This window comes from Notechis scutatus, chromosome 3 (assembly GCF_049901735.1).
Source record: "Notechis scutatus isolate UNSWTSFEM ecotype Mainland chromosome 3, rNotScu1.2, whole genome shotgun sequence".
NCBI classification, from domain to species: domain Eukaryota; kingdom Metazoa; phylum Chordata; class Lepidosauria; order Squamata; family Elapidae; genus Notechis; species Notechis scutatus.
In genome coordinates this window covers 136,359,875-136,381,609 of record NC_142011.1, presented here as the reverse complement: position 1 = coordinate 136,381,609, position 21,735 = coordinate 136,359,875, and the positions used below count along the sequence as shown (strand labels likewise).

Genomic DNA, 21,735 nt, shown 5'->3' with positions numbered 1-21,735 from the left:
ATTTAACATGCAATAAATTGTTAGTGTAAGCACTTAATACTACACTGCGCTTATCAAATAAATGAGAAAACCACATTAGGTGATCCATTGTGCAAAAACATAAATAAATTAAAAACTTCCTTATTAATTCAAGATAATAATGCATTAAAAACATGCTTGTTTTATAATGAAATTTCCTTTATAAAGAAACAGAAAGGGTAGAGTTTCACATCTATTCTCATATTTTCTAACTTCTGTAATAGAGTACCATCCTACTTAATGTTTATATGTGTTTGCTGTCCATTACCAGAACATCTAGAAAGTAACATGGAAACATTTTGCTTTCAGAAGATGACCAATTCTGTTGCTCTGGAGCAAGAAGGATTATTCTTATGCCTGTGATTAAAGCCTGTGATTTTACAAAATATATCCTGCTCTTTATTATTCTTATGTAGCACCAATCGTACCTACTGTCCCTGTCCTATTGTTTCTTTTTATTTTTCTTATAAGTATCTATCTCATGTATTCAAAACGATGTTTATTCTTATACCTGTATCTTGTAAGCAATTGACAAATCAAATAAATACTAAATACTAAAAAAATACTAGGTTTTTTTTAAATTAATGGCATATGAAGATAACTCTTTAAACACCACACGTAAGAATACAAATTTAATGTTATTCTCCCCTCCCTCCACTACAAAACATAAGGGTAAAATTTCAATATGTATCCCATTTTATTCGAAATAGATTATGGCAAATGTACTATAGGGTTAAAAAAAATAAAACCCTTAAACTTAGAGGAACAATTAGACGATCATACCTGGCAGTTTCTATGGCAGCCTCAAGGATTTTTATCAGTATCCATACAGGAAATATGCTTTTCACTTTTACATTAGTAGCATCAAACACCCTGAAAGAATATCACTTATATATTCAATGAGATGCTGCCAAAACTGTAGAAATCGAATGGATTTCACCTTTTGTGAAAAAATGATAAAAGTATCTGATTTTTGGAAGAATGTGTTTAACTGCATAACTAAAAATTCAATTCTCCCCAAAGCTACGTTTGCTACATGTCTTTGATGGCTGAAGTAAGAAACTAGGAGGAAAAGAAACCTCATTAAGTTTTATTTATAGCAGCCAAATTAGTCAATAGAATTATGTGGATAACGTTTCAATGGATTGATGGCAAGAGAAGGTCTGGTTTATAATTTTATATGGAAAAAAAGTTCAATAAAGTTGGTTCTGTATACTTTCTATCTGAAGCTGCCTGAGCTCAGAGTGATCAGTACGGAATCACAGATGCTATTCTCTCCCATATTTCACCTTGTGTTAGTGTCATGCCACAACATAGATAGAATTTTATACATCTAGTGCCCGGAGAGACAAACGGGTATATTGTTTGGAGCTGACTCCATCCATTTACCAATCAGCCCACACTTTCAAACCAAGTGCATGCTTGGAAGACAGACTCCATTTCCTTTAGCATTTGGAGAAGGAAGAAGCAGCCATTTTCATCTGTGGCACATGATCATCCAAGAACAAACTCACATTCCACCCACAGAGCATCACTGTTTCACTGTTCTATGTATAACTGCATGTTAGTCTGTGTCAGTGGTAGGATTCAATTTTTTTTACTACCAGTTCTGTGGGCGTGGCTTGGTGGGCGTGGTAGGGGAAGGATACTATAAAATCTCCAGTCAGAGGTGGAATTTGCCGTTCTCCGAACTACTCAAAATTTCCACTACTGGTTCTCCCGACCTGTTGAATACCACCGCTGGTCTGTGTGCAGCTTGACATGCATCTAAACCAGCCTATCCTCCAATAAAACACACCCTGTTCTCCCAATAAAGCATTCAGATCTATGCACACGGCCTATTTTATTGGAGGATAGTCTTTCAAGGCCAGGCCACACAAGAAGTATAACCAGAAGCACCAGGACTATCTTCATTGTAAGGTTACATTAAATAGAATCTTGCAAGAGTGAAAGTCTTTCTTCCTTTCTCTCTTTTTAGTCTCTGGTAAACTAGAAAGGGTACATTCTGAAACACTGTCCACATTCATTCCCCACCTGCAGGCTGAGCTGACTGTTATCAGACATTGTCTTCCTGCATTTGTAGTCTGGTGGAGTTTGAATTCTGTAGGATTGTTTGGTGATTGGATATTTCTGAGGAGACATCTATTTATTGGTGGTTGAGAATGATGTTAGCTCTATTGGAATGGGTCTGCCTTGTTAGTATGTTGTGTACGGTTTGAATTTGGTGCCTGACTGGGTGGTAAAGAGTGATCAGGTAGCTGACATTAACTTGTAATCTTGGTTCTTTATTGCACTAATTAAGAATTAGTTCTTAATTCTTTGTGTTAAGTATGGAGAATAAGGGAGACCAGACATCTGACCAGTGACTTCAACTCTTTAATAAAGTGATAGACATAACAGAGCAATGCTATGGGCAGCAGTAACCCTTTTATAGGGTTAGCTGCTGCCTTATTAACCAATGAAAATGTGCAACAGGTTCAAACTACTGACCAATAAGGACAGTCCCAAAAGTGGCCAATCAGGGACTGGTTCTGGCCCAATCCCAAGTTGTTGTATAAGGACCAATCAAGTGTGCAGGTTTTCAACCCCTAATTTGCATTTAGGTTATTCACTTTTATTGATTCACAACACTTTGATATGATTGATATCCTGCCTGGTCATATGTAGCACTGATTACAATACGGACAGCTGATTCTATCAATGATACTATTCTTCGGTATGAGTGTGTCTGTTGTTTCTCTGCGTGATTGGTGTGTGTGTATGTGTGTGTGTGTGTGTGTGTAGTCTTTTGGTTTTGTGGGTTACTGTGCCACAGTGCAACCTAGTGAGCGGGGCAATCTGTTGGCATAACCATTATGTAACTGCAACAAAGAATTTAAAATAAACCAAGTGTTCCAGAAAATACAGAAATATTTGACCATGCAAATCACAGAAGAACCATAAAATTCCAGGAAGCCCGGCATTCAAACTAAGAAGCTACCAACCAATTAACAGATGTAGATATAATTTATCACTCTATCACACACTAGATTCAAACCACACACAACAGCCTGACAAGATGGACTTGTCAGAACAACTTTCACAACTACCAATCAACAGATATCTCCCAAGCAGTTTCCAGTCACCAGCCAATTCACAGAGGCTATAAACACAGCAAGGCAATATCTGCTTCTGGATTTTTGCCCCAGAGACATCTCAAGCACGTTGAAATATTAGTGGAGAATGGGCGTTGAACTCTGGGGCCAAATGCCTTCACAGTTCAAAGTAAGAGAGATGTACAGTGAACCTGGGCCATCACTATCCTGAGATCTTTAAAACTTATTTTATGACAAGCCAAACACCAAGTCATCATCTTACAAGGAATGGTAGAATTTTATTGAGAGATACGAAATAAGTATTCTGGAAACAGTTTGAATCAAACCTTATGAACACATTAAAATGTATGTCCACTTTCTCCAGGCCATGCATGATTTAAAATGTTATAACCAGAAACCATTTTCCTGGCTTATAGAGTTCCAAGTATCTTGTGCTAGTGCATGTGCCCTCAAGTCAGTTGCCTCATTTTTCAGAAATGATTTGCTATTGCCTGCTTCCTAAGGCTGAAAGGGAGTGGCTGGCTCAAGGTCACCCAGTTGGCTTCATGCCCAATGCCGGGCTAGAATTCATAATGTCCTGGTTTCTAGCCCAGTGCCTTAACCCACTGTATCAAATTGTCTTTAACCAAATGTCTCATCACATAATAATTTTAGTTGTCCCCTTCTGCATTTTCCCAGATTATTTATTTAATTATTTATTTTATTTACTTATACCTCTGAGCAGTGTCAGAGTTGTAGATTATCATTCTTGTATCAAACAAAACTCTATTATATTCCATATATGGTCAATCAAAGAATCTATTTTACTACTATATGTGTGTATGAAATTGGACATATCTGTAAAATTGAGCTAATGTCTAATTGGTCTGTCTATGAAACTGGGGTATGCATCTCTTTAAACTTAAATTGTACGACATTCAATTGTCTCGACGCTCAATTTAAAGAGACCCTTCTGGAGTTTTTCACGAACACTTTTATTTTTCATAGTTTAACATCAGCTTCAAATTTGACCTGCCAACAACCTACTCCTTAAGGCACCAATATTTATAAATAAGTGTAAAAAGAACTGGTTTCACTACTGATTTTTCAGAGATTACATTTTTACTTTCCTCCACTGAAAACTGACCAGTTATTCTTACTCTCTGCTTTCTACTTTTTAAACAGTTAATTCATGAAAGAACAGGTTTTCTTATCTCATGATTGCTGAGCTTACTCAGTAATCTTTGATGAAGAACATTTTATCAAAGGCTTTTTGAAAATCCAAACATATAGCATTAAATAGTTTATCCATTCATATGCCTGTTTGCATTTCTCATTAAATTCTAGACTTTCCATAAGACACAATTTACCAGTGCAAAATCCATGCCGATTTCCCACCCCCAGCAAGGCTGTTTCCCCCTTGGATTACCATTATAACAATTCTACCAGACTGCAAGTTTCTTTTACAGTCAAACCAAATTGTGTGAGATCCAGCTGGTGGTTCTCATGTATATTAAATACAGTATAATCTCACCTTCATCTCTGTTTCCTATTGGTTTCACTTATCAGATCAGATCATGCCTATCATCTTGGATGAAATTTAAGGGTGCCTCCCTCCATTTGATTCCAAGTGAAGTTCATTCATCTAGAAATTTAATTTAATTTACTCTGGGTCAAGCTCAAATGTACCCATTTGAAGTTCCCTTTGCCTCTTATATTTTCCTTTCCATGCCTTGCTTATTAACTATCTCAAAGTTACCCTCAGAGTTTTGATCAGAGAAATCATACTTTATCCCAGAAATTCAAAGCTAGATATTATCACTCATGATAACTCTGTAAAAAACATCTGGTCTTCTGGCATGATAGATTTTATATCCAAAGCATCTCTTTCAGTGTTCCCTACCATGTCCTCTCTATAAATGACCACAGACCACCAATTTTTTCCGTTCATAAGGGGCATGTTATATCCAATTTATTTCTACTTTCATTTGCAACTAAGATCTCTGATTACCTATCTTGAATGGAAAACTTCTAGCACTGGCATTAGCAACATTATATTGTTTTTGAATTGTTCTTTGTGGGAATATTTCCTTTGAAAGCCTTTGTCTCCTTTTCATTCAATCTCTGGACTGTCATGTTCACCCACTAATTTAAACTCAAAGTCAGCTCAGTCCTTGGTACTTTTTTCTGAGACTTCTACACCCATCAAGTGCTGCCCAGACCTATTTGGGCTTTCTCTCAAAGGTTACTTTGAAAGCTACTAACCATTTCATTCAAATAAAGCCTGTCTGTCTTGTAAAATTCAGTTTCTCTCACCATCTCTCAATACCTAACAAATCAAAATATCTCTGCTTGCCATTACTGTCTCATCTATGCATCGAGATATCTAAGGTCTATTTCTCTAACTAGTTCTGCTCATTTTTTAAATTTATTGGGTTAAAAGATACTCCAAATTGACTCAATGCCATAATTTGGGATTAAGAACACATACACAATCATGTTTAAAATTGTAACAGATAGCATTTCTTAGAGCGGTATTTGGCAGTCCTGGAATTAAAACCCTGAATTTGCTTCCAGGACTGTCCATCTAAATTTTTCAATGTCACTCCTGTTGACATGGATTACAGTGGCTTCCTTTGTACCAGCAGTATCTGACAGTTTATTTGGATGGTGCATGAGGTTTGCAATCTTTGCTCCAGGCAGGCAGGTTCCTACAAAATCTTCATGTGAATCATCAAGAAAATCTATCATGACAACAGGTCATAAAAATATCCTAACTGGGAATATTTTGATGATGTTCTGTTGCTTTGGTAGACACAGAGAATTCACAACTGAATTGTACTTAATGATATATAAGAGAATCAAGTGTATGGCAGAACAACATATAATACAATTGTTCTTCAGTCTACATGATTTTTTTACCTGACAATTATTCCAATCAAACACTAAATAACTAAGATTTTGAATATTTATTTAAAAATGTTTGGTTTTCAATTATTATGCACCATATATTCCATCTTCCACATAAGAAACCTTAGGCTTTTTAATCTGCTTTAGAATATAAAAAAATAGCATTAGATGGAAAAGATGGACAACTTGACATGAAGTATTTTTAGATAATAATTCATTATCTAAAAAATTGAACTCAGAATAATAAAAATAATTCAAAGCAATATAAAATAATGAAGCTAAAGACATACTGCATTCAAAATACTAGAAATGCAAAACGTATGATTAATTTTTGCAAGTTGAAAAATGGGGAATAATTTACTTTGGTACTCTCAAATATCCACATTTGATTGGAAGCAACATTTAACAATTTAAGTAGTTTCCATCTCTACACACACACACACACACACACACACACACACACACACACACACACACACAAATGGAAATAGCTGATCCTTGAACTTATGTCTCATTGAAAGAAGCAGAAACACTGATTAATATCTTCCCTTCTAATAAAGCACTAACGGGAGAGTGTAATTATTTAAGTATTCAAGTATAATGCTGAATCTTTATAAAGTTAACTCATCAGGACCATTTCCTAAACAACAAAAATGCAAGTTCTCTGCTTTGAGTTTTAAAGAAAGGAAATCCCAATTTGCCTATTTGCATACCAGTTTTATATATTTTCCTATAAATTTTATGCAAATAACTGAGAAAACTGAATAATCTTGAATAAAGTTTTGAAAAAACAACTAAGGTAGAATTAAAATGGGACAGTCACTGTTTACTAATAGCCAATTTGGTTAAAAAGCACACAATGTAAAGTAACACACTGTGTTGCTTTTGACAAAGTTCATATTGCATTTGACTACTGACATGAATAAAACTTTAAATTAAAATAGTAGCTCCAGTATAAATTGATTGCTTTTGATCTGGATAAGTGAGAGTTTCATATAATGGTCTATGATCTGACAATATCCCAGTTACTAATGTTATTAAAGAAGCTGTTTTTATTGCTGCTTTTAATTATACATCAGTGATATTGTTTCAGAGTTGAGTACTATTTTTCAGACAAAATATATGAAGAAGTGTTCTTTACATATTGCACCCAAGATAATTTTGCATGGAATATGACTCCATATAAATTTTGTCATGTGTAGTAGTGCTTAATTATGAAAAAAAAACTGAAAATGAGGGGGGGGGGTTGACCACATTGCTCTAAATATAAATAGAAAATTATTTTGAATTTCACTGAACAAATGTCCACATATTCATTATTTAAGTTCCCTGCCCTTCCATCTGGAGATGGTCTTGCTTATTAGAAGATTTTTAAAGATAAAAACTAATTATCCAATAATCAGCCAATAAATAGAAGCAGAAAATGGAATTATCAAATTCAGCCAGTCCTTCACTTAATTAAAATTGTTGGTTCCATATCTTTCATATGTTATTAAGATCAGGAGATACACATGTCTTTTTAATATATAGTTGAGCACAATTGTTGAGGAGTCTCTGAAGACACATTATTTTCTTCTTTTATCTATTCTGAAACATGTATACATTCAGTCAAAACAAGTTGCTCTATTAGAGTGTTTAATTTCTATTTAAGATGCAGATAGCAAGTTGTCTCAGCTGTGACTTTTGGAGCAGAGAAAAGATAGGACTATGAATAATGCAAAATAGTTCCAGGCTCTGATCCAGCTGATTCCATTTTTAATTTTTGATTAGAGTATTTTTCCTCTTTAAATAATTTTACAGCAAAACAAATATGTTAACCCAGAGTGCATGGAAAGGCAATTCAACTGAATATTTTTATGGTTTCTAACAATGAGATTGCTTCATAACAAAAGCAAGTTGAGTTGGTTGCCTAGACTTGCTCAGTCCTTAGCATTGAGACAACTGTGGCTTATCTTGGGAGCTAAGTAGAATCAGCTCAGGTTAGCACTTTGATGGTAGTAAATTCAGCTGGGAATTCAGCTGAAAAAATGTAAGGTTGTTGGTTGGACTGAGAAATAATAATAATAACAAATCTCCACAAAAATAATGACATACCTCTTTCCTGACACTGAGAGAAAAATGCATATTGTCTAGGAGATGAGCTCAGCTAAAGGCATATTTTTCTTATACTTTTCTTATACTTTTTCTTTTTCTTATACATTTGTTAATGATAATTGTTTGTAAGTTTCTTCTCCTTTTTTGGTTGGCAATATAACAGATGCCTTCAACTGTACTTGATTGCTGTTACAATAAAAATCTCTGCAATTTTCATTATATGTGAAAAATGCTCTATAGGATACTCATTATCTGCTAGCTGTTCAGAAGCTTTAGCAGCCTATATAAAGTAATCCTGAAATGAAGAGAAGTTGTTTTTGTTAAATTAGGTTGGGAATAACTAAGACAACCAGAGAATTCAGAATAACCCTTTTATTCCAAGCTAACAGGGTTTTAAAAGTCAAACCGCGCGCTAACACTGTGGCTGACAGGCGACAGCTGATCACGTCTGACAGTGCTATTTATATAGCATGCTGTCACACGTGGCAGCCAATCAGCTGTTGCGCTGTTTCCTGCTACTTTAGCGGACCACATTGAAAACTTATTTACAACACTCCTCTCTCCTTGAATTGAGCACACAGGGCATCTCCTTTTCCTTGAGGATCTTTGTAGCGGGAACTTGGCCATTGGGTTGTTTGGAGGGTTAGTTGCTGGTTTCTTGTCAGAAGGCCCTTTTGGATCTTTGCTGGGAGTTTCCTTGAACCCTTGTGGATTACTGGGAGAATCATCAGATGGATTAACAGATGGAATCCGCTCAGATTTGTCTGGAGCCTGCTGCAACAGTAAGTCCCTAGTGGCGGCTGCAAGGCTGGGGGTGGTTGTCTTCGGGCCTAGCGTTGAGGCTTCGTTGTTTTCCAAGTCTGGGGTGTCCCTAGGGTCAGCTGGGTATCTTGTAAGATGGTCAATGTGCCAATACCACAGCCTGCTGTCATTTAACAACACCCTGTAAGAACGGGGTCCAGTTACTCCCATCACCTTTCCTGGTACCCACAACGGAACTCCGCCATAGTTCCTGGCATATACTAAGTTTCCATTGTTAAATGTCTTTAGGTTTGTTGTTGGTTCGTGGGTGCTGTCAAAGGCATATTTGGGGTGGAGTCTATCTAAATGGATTCGAAGACACCTCCCCATTAATAATTCTGCCGGACTGTACCTTGTGGTAAGGCTAGAGGTAACATGTAGCTACGAGCTAGACTTTTCATCTTAGCAATTCCTGGGTGCCCCTCATGAAAAGATTGCAATACCTGATGGTGTAAAGTGGCTGGTATGACTATTCTGCACCCCCATAACAGGCATCCCCTCAGTGCTAAGAGATCATGTCATGCAAAGAAGGGCTGGGATTCTTTGGAAAGGGGCATCGGTATAATTACCGTATTTATCGGCGTATAACACGCACTGGCGTATAACACGCATCTTCATTTTAAGGGGAAATTTCAGGAAAAAAATTTAAAAAATTCTGCCTGCCTGCCTTAGTTTCTGGTTGTTTGGGAGCAGCTTCGGCTGAGAATAATAACTATTCGCCTCTTTTACTCAGCCGAAGCTGTTCCGATTCAACCATTAACGAAGGCAGGCAGGCAGGCAGAACGGAGCACTGCGGGCGGGCGGGCGGGCGGACGGGGTGGGGGGGGGGGAGAGGCGACAGGAAAGCCCCCGCTTCTTTGAAGCAGTTTCTTCCTGTGCTGGTGGAGGAGCGAGAGAGCAACTGAGAGAGCTGACCCAGAGAGAAGGACAGGCTTCGGTTGCTTCCTCCCTCCCCTTCTTTCATTTGTGTCCTTGATCCCGATCCCAGCAGCATTCACCGAAGGCTTCTTAACATTATATCGGCGTATAACACGCATACATCATTTGCCCCTATTTTCAGGGGGAAAAAGTGCGTGTTATACGCCGATAAATACGGTACCTGTGAATGCCCTTTCTTGTTTGTCTGCGAGAGAGTCTAGTGTGGGTTGTCCTCGTCTCCTTGTCACATGATTGAGTCTGCCAAATCATTGACCTTGCCACCGTTGCTATGGTTACCCCAGCTTTCGGTGAAAGATTCTTGACAAATTGTCGTTGTGTTCTGAAAAATATCCTTCTCCCCCCCCTGCCAGACCTCCTCAGGGTGGCCTAGATTCTCTCGCAGTCAAACAAGAAAGGGCATTCACAGGTAATTAGACCAACACCCCTTCTCTCTTAGATTGCTGTGAGAGTCTAGTGTGGGACTTACCAAAGCCGGCATGTCCCTGGGATGCTTAGGTCTGGTCCTCATCTGTATGCTCTGATACAGCTCATTGAGGCACCCGTCTGCCAAAGGCTGCATCCGCAGAGGCGAAAGAGTCCAGGCGGTAATGATGGATAAACGGGGAAGGAGATGACTAAGTGGCAGACCGACAAATCTCTATAGATGCTTGAGTAGCCCAAGCTGCCATTGTGGCTGCACTCCTTGTGGAGTGAGCCATTAGTCTACTGGGCACAGGGAGTCTCTGAGTCTCATAGGCCGATGTTATGCAGGACCAAATCCCACCTTCCCATTGTAGATGGAAAAACCTTATTTCCTAACAAGGCCAGTTGAAAGGAAACAAGAAGTGATTCCATTTTATGGAACAAATAAGTCATTTTTATGTAAATCTTCAATGCTCTGTGAACATCCAGAGCATGCCATTTCTTTTCCAGTTTGTGAGTCAGATTAGGACAAAAATCTGGTAGTACCAGTTCCTGTGCTCTGTGGAACAAAGAGTTAATTTTTGGAACAAAGGTGGGATCTAGTCTCAGGACCACCCTGTTATGGTGAAAGATGCAAAGATCTCCTCTGAGAGCACTGCTAGTTTACCCTTTAGCTGACGTGATGGCCACCAAGAAGGCCACCAATAGTCAGAAACCGAAAGCCAATAGTTCTCAGAAGCTTGAAGGGAGTTCCCGTAAGAGTTTGCAGGACTTTGGACAGGTCCCATGGAGGGAACCTGTGGACTACCGGTGGACACAGATTTGATGCCCCTCTGAGGAATCTGTGGACCAGAGGATGGTGAGAAATGGATTCCAATGATCCCATGGATAAGACAGAGGACAAAGCTTCTATCTGTCTGCGCAGAATATTAGGCGACAGCCCCTTGTCCAACTCGTCCTGCAGAAATGCAAGAATAGAGGCCTCTATGGCTGAACGATTAGTCTTATTACACCAAGTGCAAAAAATCCTCCAAGTAGCATCATAAATGCAATTGGTACATGCTTTTCTAAATGCCTGTATAGTATATATAACCCTAGAAGAGAACCTGTCCTTGGTTAACGATCCCCGCTCAATCTCCATACAGCTAACTGAAGCCATTGGGGCTCTGGATGCATTAGGGTCCCATGGCTGAAAGAAATCCTGGATGGGGGGATCCTCCATGGGGGGTCACCAATAGGTTCACCAGATCCATGAACCTGGGGTGTCTGGACCAGTGGGAGGCCAGGAGTAAGACCTCTGCCCTCTCCGCCAATAATTTCCTGATTACAAGTGGAATAAGAGGAAGCGGAGAGAAAGCGTACAAAAAACCCTCCAGCCACTGGTACCGAAGAGCATTGATCCCTTCCATCCCCGGTGTGGAATACCTGGGGAGTTGAGCATTGTCTGGGGAAGCAAACAGGTCCATGACTGTGGATCCAAAAATCCAAGTCATTTCCCTGAATAGGTATGGATGGAGACACCATTCAGAGTGGTCTATCTTGGCCCTCTCAGCCAATCTGCCTGTACATTGTCGACCCCCAAAATGTGCTCTGCCCTCAGAGATAGAAGGTGTCTCTCTGCCCAAAGGCCTAGTCTCTCTGCTTCCTGCATAAGAGCCCTGGACCTGGTTCCCCCTTGATGGTTGATGTGTGCCTTGGCTGCCACATTGTCCATCATTATAAGTACATGGTTCCCAATTACTCTGCCTTGAAACTGTTTGAGGGCCAGATAGATAGCCCTGAGCTCCAGACAACTGATGGGTGAAGGAGGAAAATGTCTACCTGACCATTCCTGGAGCATGCGAACATGGAACCCACGTCTTGCCAGAAGGACGATGGTCGATAATACGGAGCTGGTCTTGTTTTAGATCTCTTGAACGTCGAAGGAAGAATCTTCCGTTTGTCCTGGGTTCCCACTAAATAGGATTCCAATGCATCTCCAAACAGCTTGTCCCCTTTTAAAGGGGCTGAAGCCACCTTTCACTTCTCCTGGCATCCATCTGCCCGTTGCAGAGCCACAAAAGCCTCTGTGCCATGACAGAGGGAGCCATATCCTTAGTGCCAAATTTAGCTGAATCAAGAGTAGCATCTGCAGTGAATTCTGTGGCAGCTATAATTTTGTTCAAATCCTGATGCACTCTGATGTCTGATGCTGGCACTTGTTCCTGCAATTGTTTTAACCATGAAAAAGGATGCTGCTGTAAAGGCACAGACCGCCTAGGCTGAAGCCAGGTGAGACCTCTGCAGGATGTGTTCAGAGTGCTTACCCTCCCCTTCAATGCATCCTCTGGTTCTGTGGGTGTCCCTGATGAAGATGCGGAACTGACTACTGGTGGATCCACTGATGGGAGCTGTAAGGCCTTGGCCAAGTCCGAACCCACATTATAAAAATTTTTATCAGAGGAGGATGGGTTAAGGCCAGTGCCTGGAGAAGCGCATTGCTTCAGCACTACATCCAGGAATAGTGGGTTGGGAGAATAAAGAATCCCCTTGAGGCTGTCCTTAAGGACTTGGCTCTACTGTTTGGCTATAGTTACACTCTGCAGAAGCAAAAGTTCTGGAGAAGAATGCTATTGGTGCTTCTTTGCCAGTGGGCAATTTGTGGCTCAGTACTGCCCCAATACCATATTGGGAAGCATCACAATACAAGAGGCGTTCGCTGTTCATTGAATTGAATTAAGACACTATCTGAGGTCAGAAGAGATTTTACAGCCTGAAATGCTGCAGCCTGCCTGTGGCCCCAGACCCAGGGTGAGTTTTTATCTAGTAATCTATGTAAAGGTTCTGCCAATGTTGTCTTATGAAGCAAAAAGATTGCATAAAAATTTAAAAGCCCTAGAAAAGCTTGTAGCTCAGTTTTGTTCCAGGGAGGTGGTGTTTTCTGGATGGCCATGGCTTTAGATTCAATGGGATGAAGACCAGCAGCATCAATTGAGTAGCCTAGAAACTCTACTCTTTTGACCCAACCTTATATTTATTATTGTTAACTTTGAGTCTTACTTCTTGGAGCCTACTAAGTACTATGTGTAGACGGTCAAAAAGCTGTTTTCAAGAAATGGCAGCGATCAATATGTCATCAAAATATGGCATTACACCTTGTATTCCTTGCAAAAGGCATTCCATCAGATTTTGAAAAAGGCCCGGGCCACACTTACACCAAATTGTAGGCGCCTGCACCTGAAAGCCCCTCTATGTGTCACGATTGTTTGGGCTTCAGCTGTCATGTCATCCACAGGCAACTGTTGGTATACCTGTGAAAGGTCTAACTTTGCAAAAATGTTGCTGTTACCTAAGGAATGCATTAAATTTTGAACCACAGGCACTGGATTAGAATGTACCTGCAGTGCCTTATTAAGCGTACATTTATAATCAGCACAGATTCTGACCAATTCGTCTGCCTTAACAGGGGTTACTATGGGGATTTCCCATTTTGAATGATCTACTGATTCTAATACCCCTTGAGACATTAACTTGTCCAACTGCTCATCAATTTTAGTTTTAAGGGCAAAGGGAACCCTTCTAGGCTTGAGCCTGATAGGAGCAACCTGAGGATCCAGGTTGAATGAAATAGGGGTGCCTGTATATTTACACAGGGTCCCACCAAATACATCTTTAAACTCCTGAACTAGATTATCCAAGTCTGTTTTGTTTAGGGAACTGATGCCACTGATTCCCAATCCCAATGACTCAAACCAATCTAACCCCAATAAACTGGGAAGTGAGCCCTCCACAATTACTAATGTAAATTTCCTCACAAAATTTTGGAAACTTACCCAGAACTTGTTGCTTCTGATGACAGGCACTAGATTGGACTGGTAATCATGTAGGTGGAGGGTGCAGGGCTGTAACCATCTCTTTGACATTTTGGGCACCCGGTGTTTAAGTGTATTTCAGAAATGATAGATAAGGACGACCCAATGTCTATTTCCATTTTGCAGGGAGTACCTTCAATTTGAACGGTTACAAAAAAATTTTTTCCACCTAATCTGTTGGCTTGCCCAATTACTGATGTAATGTTTCTGTCCTGCCTATCTAAAGTAAAACAGTCTTTGTAATGAGCTGTCCCTTTCTCTCTGGTAATTTGTAAATTGGGCCCTGAATTGGTGGCAACAGAGCCCTAGGTAGACAGTGTTTTTAAATCTACAAACCTGTCTCTGGTGATTACCTCCACAACCTATGCAAATAAGTTTTGTTTGGTGTGGTCTTCTCTCACCTGACAAGCCTTTTGTTTTGGGTGTTCTGAGGCGGTAGATATCCTGTTCAGGATCTATATCTTCTTCTAAATCAGTCTGCTCCAAATGGACTGACTGATTTCCTCTGGGTGCTGTTGCTTCACCTGTTCCCTGAATCTCTGCAGATTGGGTTGAAAGTTCAGCTGCCAGAGCTTCATCTATAGCTTGCTGTAAGTCTGGCCTGGCTAATAAACATCTCTGGAGGCGGAGATTTCTAACACCATACACCAATTGATCATCTAAATCTTGGAAACCACAATGCTGAGCAGATTTCCTTAACACGGCCATATATTTACTTATAGTCTCACCCTCACCTTGATACCGCCTATGGAAAGTGTGTCTATGGGCTATTCTGGATGGTTTTGGCATGTAGTGCGTTCCCTAAAACTGTCAAACTGGTGTCACAAGCAACATTGTGGACCGTCTGAGGTGATAGGAGCGCAGTGGCCATGTCAAATACTTCAGCGCTGCAAAAACTTAAGAAAAGGAGCATTGGTAGACTTACCTGAGAATGCGCCTTCTCAGAAGGTGTAGACAGGATCCAAGCATGGGATGTATTCAGCTCTGTTCGGATATAGACTGAACAGAAAAACTGAAGACACACCTTTTCTGGGCCACTGTCTCCAGCTGTGAATGAAGTCGAGGCTTTCTTTTATATGCTGCAAGAGTCCCATCTTTGTATATCATTCATGATTAGTAATAACTTAAATTTTAGTCCAATACCCAGCATGATTGCCAGAAACATAATAAATTGGGCAGGTCTGGGTCCTGTCTACACCATCTGAGAAGGCGCATTCTCAGGTAAGTCTACCAATGCTCTTTTCCAGAATGGTTTCAACAGGATCCATGCATGGGACATACCAAAGCAATGGCCCTAATGACTCTGATCTTCTGGCAATACCTTTTGAAGTACTCTCCTTCCAAATGCTGCTTCCGCGGAAGCAAAAGAATCAAGCTTATAATGTCTAACAAATGGTGAAGGAGTGGACCAAGTCGCCACCTTACATATTTCTTCCACTCAAGTCTGAGTACTCCAAGATGCTGTAGTGGCCGCACTACGTGTTGAGTGAGCCGTGATGCGAGATGGGACAGGTAACCCCCTGTGCTTTGTAAATGTTAGCAACGATTGCTCTAATCCATCTGCCTATGGAAGAAAACTAAACCCTTTGTCCTAATTAGTTCTGATGATAAGAAATAAACATTGCTTCCATCTTTCTAAAGGAAGCTGTCCTTTTTATGTAAATATGGAGAGCTCTCCTTACATCTAAGGAATGCCAAAGTTTCTCTCTAGGGTGAGATGAATTTGGACAAAAATTTGTAAAATGATTTCTTGCACCCTATGAAAATGAGAATTGACCTTTGGTATAAAGGTAGAATCTAATCTTAAAACAACTCCATTAGTGTGAAAAATACAGAGATCAGGTCTTATTGATAGAGCTGCAAGCTCAGATATCCTTCTGGCAGACATAATTGCCACTAGAAAAATTACTTTATATGACTTTATATGTAGGCTGACAGTTCTCAAAGGCTCAAAAGGTGAAAGCGTAAGAGCTTGCAGTACCTTGGAAGGTCCCATGATAGAAATCTATGAATGACCTCTGGTCTTAAATTTGCTGTCCCTTTAGGAAAACGCTGAATTAAAGGATTTTGTGACAATAAATCCGAACTTGTACATGAAATTACCAATGAGAGCGCTGCAACCTGTCTACGGAGAGTTGCTGGGGCAAGACCCTTGTCCAATCCTAGTTGTAAAAAATCTAAAACCTGTGAGATCAAAGCCTCTCCAGGATCTGAACCCTTATCCTTGAACCAATTACAGAAAACTCTCCAAGTAGTCTCATAAATCCTAATAGTGGATTGTCTTCTATCTGCCTGTATAGTGTTAATAACCTGAGTGGAAAGATCCACCTTTTTAACAGTCTCCTCTCAAGTGCCAGGCAGCCAAGTGAAGCCATCGAGGCTCTGGATGTTGAATTGGCCCCTGGCTGAGAGACACCCTTTCGGGAGGAATCCTCCATGGACATGACACTGACAACTGACCAAGTCCGCAAACCATGGCCTCCTGGGCCAATACGGTGCCACAAGGAGAATCTCTGCTTTCTGCTGTAAGGTCTTCCTGATGACTGCAGAGGTGAGAGGTAATGGAGGGAAGGCATAAAGGAGCCCCCTTGGCCACTGACAGCGAAGGGCATTCACTCCCTCTGCTCCCCGGGATGGGAACCTGGAGAAGAAACGAGGCAGTTGATGATTTGATATAGATGCAAACAAATCCAATACTGGGTGACCAAATCTGTTGGAAATTTCTTGAAAAAGAAGTAGATGCAAAGTCCACTCTGCCTGATCTATTGTAGATATGCTTAGCCAATCTGCCCTGACATTTTGTGTCCCTAAAATATGTTCAGCTTTGATTGAGAGCAATTTTTTCTCTGCCCATTTGCAGAGACAGGAAGCTTCTTTTTGTAATGACTTTGACTGTGTTCCTCCCTGACGATTAATGTGCACCTTAGTGGCCACATTGTCTGTTAGGATTAACACATCTTGTCCCCTGATTATTGCCTCAAATTCCTTGAGAGCTAGGTGAACTCCTCTTAATTCTAAACCAATTGATATTATGCTTGAGATCATTAGCATTCCAAATGCCCTGTGCTACCTTGTCTCGACAATGGGCCCCCATCCAGAGAGACTAGCATCGGTAGTTATTGTTGTAAACTCCCTGTCTTTAAAGGAGCATCCTTTATCTAATGCTGAAGTGGTCCACCAAAGCAAGGATATTAATACCTTAGTTGGCAATCTGGCTCGGATGGGAGAGGTACCTTTCATGGATCTCTGAAAAGGTAATAAGAACCACTGCAATTCACAAGAATGCAGTTGTGCCCATGGCACTATAGCAAGTCAGGATATCATTTTGCCTAGTAATTTTGACATTTGGGCTGGGGATGCCCTTCTTATGAAATAGAAATGGGCTGCTAATGTTTTAATGTTCTCTCTTCTTTGTTGAGAGAGGAAAACTAAATCTAATTCAGTATCTATTATTGCCCCTAAATGTAAAAGTTTGGTAGATGGTTCAAAATGACTCTTTTCCTGATTAACCAAAAATCCATGAGATTGTAAGGTTTGTAGGGTGATGGTTAAGTCTCTAATAGCTAACTTGTGGGAGACTGATTGTATTAAGATATCGTCCATGGAGGCCAGTATCCTAATTGGAACAATTCTAAGATGAGCTGTTACAGCTGCCAGGATTTTGGTAAATGCTCTGGGTGCAGATGCCAACCCAAACGGGAGTGCTCTATACTGAAAATGTTGACCGGTGTAACAAAATCTTAAATACTTGTGGTGGTCAGGTAAGATTGGAATATGCAAATACACTTCAGTAAGGTCAATTGAAACTATATAGTCTCCATATCGCATGTTCTTCAAAATAGATTGAAGCATGTGCATCTTGAACCTACGATAAATAACAAAAGAGTTTAGTCTTTTTAGGTTTAAAATAGCCCTCCATCCTCCTGATGATTTGGGAACAAGAAATAACATAGAATAGAAGCCTTGGTCCTGTTGCTCCTCTGGGACTGCTTCCACAGCTTGGATTGTTAGGAGGTGCTGAACTGCCTCCTCCATCTGTCTCCTTTTGTTTAAGTTTGAAGATACCGGACACCTGATAAAAAATCTCAGGGGCCTGGCTCAAAATTCAAGTGCAAGACCTTCCCTTGTTGTCTGTCTGACCCAAAGATCCGAGGTTGTTTCCTCCCATTGGTCTGCAAAACTTTGCATCTACCACCAACAGGAATTTCCAAGTGCCTATTTGTATTTTCGGAACAGCCTGTTTGATGAACCATGGAACAGCCATTTAGTCTGTGGTTGGGATCTTGCCTTGTAGTTGTTGCCTTGAGCCTGTTGAAAATGTTGCCTCTGGCCAAAGTGCTTGACTTCTTTGGCTGGTAGACCTGTAGAAAGGTGCATGAAAAGAGCATCTGTAATAGGGTGAAAATTTGTTGTCTGCTTTCTTTAAGACTTGACGGCAGTATCTTACATTTATCCTGTGATTCAATGAGAATGGGATCTAAGGGTGCCCCAAATAGCTTTCCACCTTTGTACAGCACGGATGCCAGCTTCCATTTCTTCTTGGTATCAGCCTGCCAATACCTGAGCCAGAGTAACTTGCATGCAACAACCGCCGAAGACATGGCCTGTGAGGCGAATTTGACAGAGTTTAAAGTTGCGTCTGCCATATATTCTGATGCAGCTATAACTCTGTTAAAGTCTAAGTGGGCTCTTGTCTGTTGGTACCTGCTGCTGCATTTGTCTTAGCCATATCACTGTGGCCCTAGTGAAAAAGGATGCTGCTGTGGCAGTTTTGACCTCCCATGCAACTGCCTGGTGTGTCTTTCATCACATTAAATCAGCCTTTTTTTGTCTTCTCCTTTTAGGACATCATCTTCATCACTTGAGAGTAGTTGAAGAAGATGCTAAAGCTAGAACTGGGTCATCAACCTTGGATAGCTGCAAAGTTGCTGCCAATGGTGTGTCTATATTGTAAATTTTTTTGTCAAAGCCCGTTACCCCGAGACCCGAACCGGGGACATCTAACTGTCTCTGTACCATATTAAAGAATATTTCATAGGAAGGGATAACTTCCATTTCCACTTTTGAATCCATGAAAAGAGCTTCACTGCCCCGTTTTGTGGGTAACACAAGGTGTCTCTTTGTTCAATTCAAGGCCGGTTGCGCTCTTGGCCTTGGCTAATAATGCTTTAAAAAAAGTGGTTTGAACAGGCCTTTGGTATCTAATATATCTGGTTCTGTCTCCTCTTCAGAAAGAGATTCTATTTCTCCTTCCTCTACTGGATAATCGGATTGTTTGTCCTTTGATGTAGCAGGAGAACACGTTCTAGTCATAAGAGTCTGCCTAGGAAGTGGGAATGTTTCCTATGGTTGGAGGGATCTACTCTGGACTCTGCTTGAATTGGAATGTTTGTCTGAAGTCCCCCCACTGCTGAACCACCAGTGGCATTAATTGCCCTCCTGTTTCAGTGTGTTGCATTTGCACTGGTCTAGGTAAAGGATGAGCCATGGGTACAGGATTACTCCAGTAAGAACACCCTGGCGTTTCAGAATCCTGTATGTTTGTAACTACTTGGCCCAAATTGTCCATGTATGATCTCACTTGGGAAAGAATTGACTGACTTGTGTGATCCTCCTTAGGAGGAATTAATTGCAGTGAATTTGTTTGTTCTTTTGAATTCTTTTCTACTTGCTTTACCAATACATCATGTAGTCTACGCTCAGCCTGTTAGCTCTGGCCCTGATCTTGTCAGCTGCATCCTGTACTGATCCTTTGGTCTTACAGGTTCTTTTACCCCTACCATTCTGCTGAGTGGAAGCGATCTGCTGTGGAGACAGCATGTTGGAAGATTCCTCCATAATGCCTGTAAATGACCGTAACAGTACTCTGACTATATCAAATAAAAATAGAAATAACAATTAATTAGTCTTAAATCCTTTAAGGAAGTCACTAAAAACATGTCAAGAGTAAAAGGCTGAGGAAAACACCCTTTTGTCTTTTTCTGAGGCTTTGCCCCTCAGGACAGAATTCTGCCGAATTGAGACAATTAAATAGCTCAATAACCAGAATCTTTCAAGATTAAGCGACTATGAGCAGTAAAGTTTGGATCGTAAGGCACACTGGAACTGACTAGAAAATGGCCGCCTCTACAAAATGGTGCTCCTGCCAATTTTAACCATTGCCGCGTTGACTTTACCGTTGCTGGAACCTCGTTGCGGCAGGCACAACAGCTCTGCGTAGACAGCGCTCCCTTATTTGGGCAGGCTGACAGGCTTTTTGCTCAGGGAACCTTCCAATTTCGGTCTGAGCGATCTGTCAGCTTTCGGCACGAAAAACGCTTGGCATTATATTGAATAGAAGTGCCTTCTGTACTCGGACTGTTTAGTGCTCCCTTATACGGGCAGGCTGCCCAGCCAGCAACAAGAGCCTCTTTGATGCTCCCAAATCCCTTTTCTAGGTCTTTGGGAGCGATCTTTGCAAACTCCGGATTTGTTTGTAAAGCTGATGGAATAGAGGCTTGTGATCGTAGTAAGCACCGAGGCTGTTTGAAAAGCCTGTGGTGCTATTAATACCTTAAGGACTGTTGTGCGGTTAGTCCAAAATAACAAATCTAAATAAAAAAATACTACAAACACCCCTCTATGAATAAAGTATAGAGGAGCAAGATAATAAAAGTCTATCTCCGCTGAGACTGAATAGAAGAACTGCAGACGGTGGCCCGGAAGGTGTGTGTCTTCAGTTTTTCTATTCAGTCTATAGCCGAACAGAGCTGAATATATGCCATGCATGGATCCTGTCGAAACTATTCTGGAGAAATGCCTTCTTTCGCTTCACTGATATGTCACGTAGATCGTTAGACCTTATAAAGCATTTGAACCTGTCAAGGTAAGATTCCCATGTATCAGCTCCCAGCTGATACAGGGCAAAGGAGAGTCCCTTTGCCATTTCAGCAATCAACAGCTCTGAGTGACTTCAGCTAACTGAAATTCAGCTGGTTGTCTTCAGTTCTCTATCCCATCCTCGTCGCCAGTGTTAAATTAGGTTGGGAATAACAGAGACAACCAGAGAATTCAGAATAACCCTTTTATTTCAAGCTAACAGGGTTTTAAAAGTCAAACCGCATGCTAACATTCGGCTGACAGGAGACAGCTTATCGCGTATGACAGCACTATTTATATAGTGCGCTGTCAGATGCGGCAGCCAATCAGCTGTTGCGCTGTTTCCTGTTCAATGGACTGCATTGAAAACTTATTTACAACAGTTTTCTGCTTGTTTATAATAACAGGATCATTCTTATGACTCATGAAAAAATGCATTTATGTTGAAAACTTTCCTTTCCTATTTTTTTCCAAAAACACACAACATGCTACAGTCCACCTAACTTCAGATGTTGTTGTTGATGATGTTATCCATTCAGCTGTGTCCGAATCTTGCACTACTTTGAGTTGTTTTATACTTTGGCTGGAGTCAACTTGATGGTGTCCAACCATCATGTCCTTTGGTTGGTCTCATTTCCTTTTACGGTTAACTTTTCCAAGTATAATTACTTACTCCAGTGAATTCCCTTGCATAACATGGCCAAAATAAGTGAAACACAGTTTTGTGATTTTCAGTAAGTTTGTGAACTTCAAATAGCAAAAGCAAATTGGCTAGGCATTGCATTTAA

The 21,735-nt window shown here is 40.5% G+C and overlaps 2 protein-coding genes across 4 annotated transcripts in view; both read right to left on the bottom strand.

Annotated features, from left to right (window-relative positions):
- The window catches only part of CDH20 (cadherin 20), a 228,446-nt gene that overhangs the window by 139,282 nt on the left and 67,429 nt on the right, over nucleotides 1-21,735 (bottom strand). The window lies entirely within an intron of this gene.
- Nucleotides 12,236-21,735, bottom strand: part of LOC148131402 (uncharacterized) — a 51,256-nt gene continuing 41,756 nt past the window's right edge. Inside the window, 6 exon segments of the mRNA XM_087960063.1 lie at nucleotides 12,236-12,726; nucleotides 14,491-14,770; nucleotides 15,015-15,088; nucleotides 16,550-16,730; nucleotides 18,377-18,450; nucleotides 19,870-19,959. Coding sequence (XP_087816189.1) covers nucleotides 12,236-12,726; nucleotides 14,491-14,770; nucleotides 15,015-15,088; nucleotides 16,550-16,730; nucleotides 18,377-18,450; nucleotides 19,870-19,959 — 1,190 coding nt within the window.